Below are 9,132 nucleotides of genomic sequence, written 5' to 3'. Positions count from 1 at the left end.
GAATCGCTTGACAGGACACATTCTGAAGCGTGAAGGAGTTCTAAATTTGGTAATGGAAGAAAGTGAGGGTGGTGAAAGTCGTAGAGGGAGACCAAGCCCTGAATACAGTAAGCAGGTTCAGTGATATATAGTTTGTGGTAGTTACGTAGAGATGAAGAGACTTCCACAGGATAGGCCAGAGTGAGGAGCTGTATCAAATCAGGCTTCGAACTGAAAACCACAACAGCAAAATGATTACCCACTGCACACAATTACCCAACTATCCCTTATCTCCACAAGCTAAGTGAGAATGGAAGTTGACTTGTTCTTTTATTCTGTTTGCAGAGGGATTGTAGATGTTAAAGGAAGATGAGTATGGACAAGTCTCCTGGGTCTGGCGACAACATCCCGCCATCTCCAACGTTGGCCGCTGCCGAGGACACAGTGTGCGACTTGGGCAGCGTGAGAATCGGAAAAGACAAAGTCGTCGTCTGCAGGTGGACCATCGAGGATATAAAGAGCTGGCCTACATGGAACGACGAAGTGAAATCGCCCATTTTTCGCGACTCTAACTCGAACGAGTGGTGTATGGTGCTGTTGCGAAACTTTGGCGATTGGTACGTATGTTTCCAGCTGCTTTCTTCTCGTAATAACGCTACTGTCCGAGTGAGCGTAAAAGTGTCAGTAGTGTCCAGCAGGGGTACAAAGTACAGTTACCCGTTGGAATTCGTCAGTCTCGCTGTCGGGAACAAAACGACGCGGCACTCCATGACTGACTGTATCGAAAAGGAGGGCCGCTTCAGTAACGTGCTGAAGTTCCTGGGAGAGGTGAGCACGCCGTACTTCGTAAGGGAGGTGTACCGCAGCGTTGCCCTGCAGAGGCCTCGGCGCAGAGTCACAGACGACCTGGCAGCGTTGCTGGAATCCGGCCAGCTGTCTGACGTGAAGCTGAGGGCGGTTGACGCCGAGTTCCAAACGCACAGGACCGTGCTGTCCGCACGCAGCCCCGTCTTCTCCGCCATGCTGCGGCATGACACCCAGGAGGCTCGCGACGGCATTGTACACATCAAGGATGTCGAGGCGGACGTCCTGCGCGAGGTCCTGCGGTTCATCTACACCGACAGCACCCCTCTCCTGGAGAAGATGGCTGACAGGCTATTGGTGGTGGCTGACAAATACGATTTGCCCCAACTGAAGGAGCTCTGCGAGGTGGAGTTGGCCAAGAACCTCACCGTGGACAACGCTGCCGCTACCGCCGTCATCGCCTTGAGCCACTCTTGCGACATTCTCAAGCAGTCGGTCGTCAGCTTCGTGAAGCGCCATCGCGTGCCCATCATGGACAGCAAAGGCTGGGCGGAAGCTCTTAGGAACCACCCCGAGATTAGCAGCTGGAAGTGAAAGAACCTGTTGTTTAATGACTGCTACGATTCAACTCTATTTCTAGAAAACCTTGGTAATCGTCCTCCAAGCGTTTCCAGCGTGCAGTTTCTTACCTACAATAGTGTTGCTGGGTTATTTAACTCTAGGTTGGAGGAAACGATGTGTTCCATTTAAATTTGATATCAGCTCCATCAACTAATCATATAAACACACACGTGGAAAAATAGTAAATTAACTTGTCTCGTTCACTGAAATGGTCTAACTAAAGACTAGGCTCTGTGCACGTTTTTGTTACTGATAGCTACATAAAAGAAGGCCACTCAACGAGTTTCTTCTTGTGTTTGTCAACAGGCATCTGCAGTTAAGCGCCATGTGCAACAAAAAAAACTAGGCTATGGGATTTAAAAGAAAGAAACATGGTCCTTGTATGATCTATGTGGCAGTGTACACATAAGAAAAAACAACATTTGTAAATTTATGTAGTTGAGAAAACTTGTGATTAAATTTCACTGCAATAAAGGTAAACTACAGTTCTATTCTGAGGGTTTTCTGTCGCAACATTACCCAAAGCGAATTTTAGCCAGTAAGACACGTTAATACTACCCCCCTCCCTCTCCATTGCAGCACTATTAATTTATTTATTGCTCCTTTGAAGAGTCAGAGGTGTGACTTCGGAAGCGAGCCTACTACAAGAAGAAAATAACTTTTAGTTGCGCTCATCGAAATGTCATTATTATGGGTCAAATAAATGTCCTGCAGTTATCTTCTGACCTTTTTGTTTTTACTTATCTGCCAATACACTCCCAGCAACACGAGTAGCTCCCATATATTTCATGTTTAATGACAGGAGACTTTTATCCATTCTTTGCAAGGCCTGTAAATAGTCTGATCTTCTCGTAAAACAGTTTTTTTAACAGAATACGAAGCGTTGCTAGTGTACCATTGCTCATTTAACTCTGGATTAGAGGAAACGTAAGTCCTTCTGGTCTGACTATATTTGAAACTAGCCACATGCCTCTATTTACATACAGTCATGAAAAAAGGTATTCATACATTACTTGTCATGTACAATAACTTTATTTATTAGAAGTAAAGATCACAACCGGAGATGTTATTTGGTAAAGTAACAGTATAGGCTTTCATTACTAATCAGCGCATGTAAAATAATTAACTAAATTTGCCTTCTGCAAAAAGTAAATAAAAATTCTGCGTCGGCTGGCTTCACAAGGTGGGGAAAAAGTATACACACACTAGTAGAAATGTCAACGAAGAAACAACTAATGAACCGCTAGTAGCAAAAAATGCCTTCAGTGTAAATTGCACTCCGTGCATGTTTCTGATACGCAGTGAATGGCGTGCAACGGCAAGAAGAAAACAGTTGTAGAGGAAAGGAAAATTTCTGATGGAAATTCCATCAACCCCAAATGAGCTTTTGTTTTTTTATGCTTTTGATGTTAGTATTAATTTCAGTGAAGCATGTTGGTGCTATTCCTAGTTACTTAAAATTTGGTGGAATGCCGTTTTTAATATAATCTCTTGCTTCTTCAGCTGAAGCGTTTAATCCTATATTTGCTACTACACTTAGAAAGCGATTGTTAAAAATACTTGCAGCTTCTGAATTATTAGTCACAACATTGTCATTTAGCTTAGTTGTTATAGAGTCTTTCACACTGACTGGTGGTCCTGTCTCCCATTTGACAGTGACCCACATAGTTTTAATATTATTATCTGCATTGTTTATTTCTGTCAGGACAGGAGTACTTCTGGACATATTAATAACTTCCATTAAAATACTATAGCCAATTTTTATAGTATACAAATAATGCCAGGTCTTCACTTACTTTGGTTTATATAAATGTCCCTCTTTCTCTTATATGAAATTTTATTTCTCTTAGTTATTCAAAGCTTACTTTTTTTTTAAACGAATCTTCTGGATAACACTATAGGAAGCAACTTTCAAATATTGACACAAATGTACTGTGGAATAAATTGAATTTGACATAAGCATCTCTTTCTACGTGTACCAGATCCCATACCACCTCTTTTAGCTTACTCTTAAAACATTGCATCCTGTTCTCATTAATCAGTCTCACTGCTTTGTACGAACCTGTGTCTTGTAAGGTGGCATACTGTTTATTTCCATTAAATGTGCATCATGATCGGATAGTCCATTAGCAAGTGGATACATTTTAATTGCCTCAGCCTGAGCACTGTGTATAAAAATGTTACAGTCACAGTGTTATATTATTCTTCTGCACACAAGCTGGAAACATAACTGTTGAAATTAGATTAAAATCCCAAAATAATAACTCTAGTTCATTTTTCTTGTCTGTATCTTTTAAGAGATCTACGTTGAAATCTCCTCAAACCGCTAACTATTACTTCTTGTCTGACAGATGTCAATAATGGTCCTGGATTTATCATAAATAGCTTTTCGTCTGACAGGCATCTCAATGATGGACCTAGATTTCTCATAAATAGCTGAAAGTTTCTTAGAAGGGATGTATAGACTGTTACAATTACGAGAGAGGTACTCTGCAGTAACAACTCACAAGCACTTGCCTCTAAGTTGCGATCACCACAAAAACTATTTGTTTCAATACTTTTGGCTTTGTGTAAAACTTTTACATATGTTGCAACAAACATTTTAACTCTACACGAGAGTCCTGCAAGTTTATAATGGCTAATATTTAACTTCTCCATCCCTGTGGTCACATGTGTTCAGAGAGACTCCTAATATCTACCACTTCACAGTTTCCCTTATCTTCTAGGCTTACAGTAAACTCATCTATATTGTTTTTCAATGTTATGATGGAACTAATTCATTTTTTCTGGAAACTGTTACACAAGTTATGGTCTTGTTCTGCTGTAATTTCTTTCAATACTCTCTTTATATAAGCTGAATCTAACATAAAAAAATGTGCCCCTTTGATTCCAGTAACCACAGGGCTTTTGTCTTGTGTGCTAGCAGCACACCTCACACTTTCTTCAAGGTACTCAGCTAATATTTCCTTGCACATTCTATTCGGGTGCAGACCACGATTAATGCATCCCCATCACCTAGTCGCAGCTCGAAGCATGGCACAGATACGAGATTTTGTTTCAGAGAAAAGCAATTCGCTCAGATCTTCGTTCACACACCTAACAGGCATGTTATTGCAGGACTGGCCACGTCGCTACAAAACTTCGACAACCCCACATGAGTGTGTGCTGTTGCTGCTCGTATTTCCTCCAGGTCACAATTAATGCTACAGTCCAAGTTGCGCTCTCTCTCTCTCTCTCTCTCTCTCTCTCTCTCTCTTTCTCTGTGTGTGTGTGTGTGTGTGTGTGTGTGAGTGTAAGAGAGAGGATAGGGTACGAATATTACGTCTTCATTTAAACAAATTTTGCACAGGGCGGCCCTCTTCCGCTCTATCCCTGCTTGGTATCACACCACCGCAGCTCCTGCCATCCATATAGCCATAGCCGTGCACAATGCTGGTGTGTATCCTATAGCTGCCACAGCCTTATATGCTTTCCATATGCTGTTTGTAGCGAGGGTTTTCAGTGTCTAGAACTTAACACCCAGAGATCGCAAACTTTCAGTGAGCAAGTTTAAATACATACCTTTTTGTAGAAACGACACAGGCAGTGGTGACGTCTACACATCTGTATTGTCCAGCGATCTCTATTCAGGTATTGTAAACAATTATTTGACACGGTCGACGCAGGAAGGAAAACGATTGGCTAGAGTTTAAATAGGTAGATTAGTTTGTTCCACTTTTTTTAAAAAAAAAAAGTTTTTACTTTTAACATTGCAGCTACTTAACAGTTTAGCTGGTTGTGTTTTTCAAAATACATGTCCCACAAGTTGAAACGGCCAACACACTATACAGTTCAGGTAATGTTTTCACCAAAAACAAGGCATAAAACTACACTATGTGATCAGAAGTATTAGGACACCTGGCTGAAAATGACTTACAAGTTAGTGGCACCTTCCATCGATAATGTTCGAATTCAGTATGGTGTTGACCCACCCTTACCCTTGATGACAGCTTCCACTCTCCCAAGCGTATGTCCAATCAGGTGCTGGAAGGTTTCTTGGGGAATGGCAGCCCATTCTTCACCTTTAGACAGATATGTGCCGAGTAAAACTGTGAGGGACGGGAAAAACCCACCGTGGTTCAACAACAAAGTTAGGAAACTACTGCGAAAGCAAAGAGAGCTTCACTCCAAGTTTAAACGCAGCCAAAGCCTCTCAGACAAAAAGAACCCAAACGATGTCAAAGTTAGCGTAAGGAGGGCTATGCGTGAAGCGTTCAGTGAATTCGAAAGTAACATTCTATGTACCGACTTGACAGAAAATCCTAGGAAGTTCTGGTCTTACGTTAAATCAGTAAGTGGCTCGAAACAGCATATCCAGACACTCCGGGATGATAATGGCATTGAAACAGAGGATGACACGCGTAAAGCTGAAATACTAAACACCTTTTTCCAAAGCTGTTTCACAGAGGAAGACCGCATTGCAGTTCCTTCTCTAAATCCTCGCACAAACGAAAAAATGGCTGACATCGAAATAAGTGTCCAAGGAATAGAAAAGCAACTGGAATCACTGAACAGAGGAAAGTCCACTGGACGTGACGGGATACCAATTCGATTCTACGCAGAGTACGCGAAAGAACTTGACCCCCTTCTAACAGCCGTGTACCGCAAGTCTCTAGAGGAACGGAAGGTTCCAAGTGATTGGAAAAGAGCACAGGTAGTCCCAGTCTTCAAGAAGGGTCGTCGAGCAGATGCGCAAAACTATAGACCTATATCTCTGACGTCGATCTGTTGTAGAATTTTAGAACATGTTTCTTGCTCGCGTATCATGTCGTTTTTGGAAACCCAGAATCTACTCTGTAGGAATCAACATGGATTCCGGAAACAGCGATCATGTGAGACCCAACTCGCGTTATTTGTTCATGAGACCCAGAAAATATTAGATACAGGCTCCCAGGTAGATGCTATTTTCCTTGACTTCCGGAAGGCGTTCGATACAGTTCCGCACTGTCGCCTGATAAACAAAGTAAGAGCCTGCGGAATATCAGACCAGCTGTGTGGCTAGATTGAAGAGTTTTTAGCAAACAGAACACAGCATGTTGTTCTCAATGGAGAGAAGTCTTCCGAAGTGAGAGTGATTTCAGGTGTGCCGCAGTAACCTCTGGCGTGCCGCAGGGGAGTGTTATGGGACCATTGCTTTTCACAATATATATAGATGACCTAGTAGATTGTGTCGGAAGTTCCATGCGCCTTTTCGCGGATGATGCTGTAGTATACAGAGAAGTTGCAGCATTAGAAAATTGTAGCGAAATGCAGGAAGATCTGCAGCGGATAGGCACTTGGTGCAGGGAGTGGCAACTGACCCTTAACATAGACAAATGTAATTATTGCGAATACATAGAAAGAAGGATCCTATATTGTACGATTATATGATAGCGGAACAAACACTGGTAGCAGTTACTTCTGTAAAATATCTGGGAGTATGCGTGCGGAACGATTTGAAGTGGAATGATCATATAAAATTAATTGTTGGTAAGGCGAGTGCCAGGTTGAGATTCATTGGGAGAGTCCTTAGAAAATGTAGTCCATCAACAAAGGAGGTGGCTTACAAAACACTCGTTGGACCTATACTTGAGCATTGCTCGTCAGTGTGGGATCTGTACCAGATCGGGTTGACGGAGGACATAGAGATGATCCAAAGAAGAGCGGCGCGTTTCGTCACAGGGTTATTTGGTAACCGTGATAGCGTTACGGAGATGTTTAGCAAACTCAAGTGGCAGACTCCGCAAGAGAGGCGTTCTGCATCGCGGTGTAGCTTGCTCGCCAGGTTTCGAGAGGGTGCGTTTCTGGATGAGGTATCGAATATATTGCTTCCCCCTACTTATACCTCCCGAGGAGATCACGAATGTAAAATTAGAGAGATTCGAGCGCGCACGGAGGCTTTCAGACGGTCATTCTTCCCGCGAACCATACGCGACTGGAACAGAAAAGGGAGGCAATGACAGTATCACATTAAGTGCCCTCCGCCACACACCGTTGGGTGGCTTGCGTAGTGTAAATGTAGATGTAGATGTAGAAGTAGAGTGCTGAACTGAGGAGAGGTATTGATGTCGGTCGGTGAGGCCTGGCACGAAATCAGCGTTCCAAAACATCCCACAGGTGTTCTATAGGATTCAGGTCAGAACTATGTGCAGGCCAGTCCATTACACGGATGTTATTGTCGTGTAACCACTCCGCCACAGGCTGTGCGTTATGAACAGGTGCTGGGTCGTGTTGAAAGATGCAATCGCGATCCCCGAATTGCTCTTCAACAGTGGGAAGCAAGAACGTGCTTAAAACATCAGTGTAGGCCTGTGCTGTGATAGTGCCACGCAAAACAACAACGGGTGCAAGCCCCCTCCATGAAAAACACGATCACACCACAACGCCACCTCCTCTTAATTTTACTGTTGGCATTACACACGCTAGCAGATGACGTTCACTGGGCATTCAACATACCCACACCCTGCCATCGGATCGCCACATTGTGTAACGTGATTCGTCACTCCACACAACGTTTTTCCACTGTTCTATCGTCCAATGTTTACGCTCCTTACACCAAGCGAGGCGTCGTTTGCTATTTACCAGCGTGATGTGTCGTTTATGAGCAGCCGCTCGTCCATGAAATCCAAGTTTTATCACCTCCCGCCTAACTTTCATAGTACTTTCAGTTGATCCCGGTGCAGTTTGGAATTGCTGTGTGATGGTCTGGATAGATGTCTGCCTATTACACATTACGACCCTCTTCAACTGTTGGCGGTCTCTGTCAGTCAACAGACGAGGTCGGTCTGTACGCTTCTGTGCTGTACGTGTCCCTTCACGTTTCCACTTCACTATTACATCGGAAACAGTGGACCTAAGGATGTTTAGGAGTGTGGAAATCTCGCGTACAGACTTACGATACAAGTGACACTCAATCACCTGACCACGTTCGAAGTCCATATCTTCTGCGGAGCTCCCCATTCTGCTCTCTCAGGATGTCTAATGACTACTGAGGTCGCTGATATGGAGTACCTGGCAGTAGGTGGCAGCACAATGCACCTAATACGAAAAACGCATGTTTTTGGAGGTGGCCGGATACTTCTGATCACATAGTGTATGTAGAATATCACCTAACATAGTTTACAAAGTATACAAAATACTTTAAAACGTACTAAACGTACGTTGATGAGCCCAAACATTATGACAACCAGCTTCATAGTTTGCTTGTCCGTCTTTGGAACAAAATACATAACTGATTCTGCATATCAGGGATCCGACAGTTTTTTGGTAGGTTTGTGGAGGTACATGGCGTTAGACGCCTATGCACATGTTATGTAATTCCTGAAAATAACGGGCCGCTGATCTGCGAACGCGGCAATGGCGGCCGATAGCGATTCAGATAGGTTCCACAGGATTTACATCAGGCGAATCTGGTCACCGAGACATTATCTTGAGTTCACTACAGCGCTCCTCAAACCGCTGTAGCACGGTTCTGGCTCCGAGGCACTGACAATTATAGTGCTGAACGATGGCATCGCCTTCGCAACAGACATGAAGCATGAACGGATGCGGGGGTTTCGCAGTACATCTTCGATTACTACCACAGGTCCCATGCAAGCGTAGGAGAACGTCTCCCGCACCATAGTACTGCTCCCACCAGTCTCCTCAGAGGCACGTTGCACTTTTCGAGCTGCCTTTCACCTGGACGACGGCGTTTCTGGAGACGACTAG

The 9,132-nt window shown here is 43.7% G+C and overlaps 1 protein-coding gene across 1 annotated transcript; it reads left to right on the top strand.

Annotated features, from left to right (window-relative positions):
• The first annotated feature begins 348 nt into the window (after positions 1 to 348).
• LOC126482053 (protein roadkill-like) lies at positions 349 to 1,377 on the top strand. Its single transcript, XM_050106028.1, has one exon. It carries the CDS (start codon positions 349 to 351, stop codon positions 1,375 to 1,377), a length of 1,029 nt encoding a protein of 342 aa, XP_049961985.1.
• The last annotated feature ends 7,755 nt before the right edge of the window (positions 1,378 to 9,132 follow it).

Source organism: Schistocerca serialis, chromosome 5 (assembly GCF_023864345.2).
Source record: "Schistocerca serialis cubense isolate TAMUIC-IGC-003099 chromosome 5, iqSchSeri2.2, whole genome shotgun sequence".
In the NCBI taxonomy this organism is placed as follows: Eukaryota; Metazoa; Arthropoda; class Insecta; order Orthoptera; family Acrididae; genus Schistocerca; species Schistocerca serialis.
The sequence above is the reverse complement of the archived record's forward strand: the minus strand, read 5'-3'. Positions and strand labels throughout refer to the sequence as shown.

Excerpts from the sequence above, each read along its gene's own strand:
- LOC126482053 (XM_050106028.1), top strand. The coding sequence starts at position 349 with ATGAGTATGGACAAGTCTCCTGGGTCTGGCGACAACATCCCGCCATCT.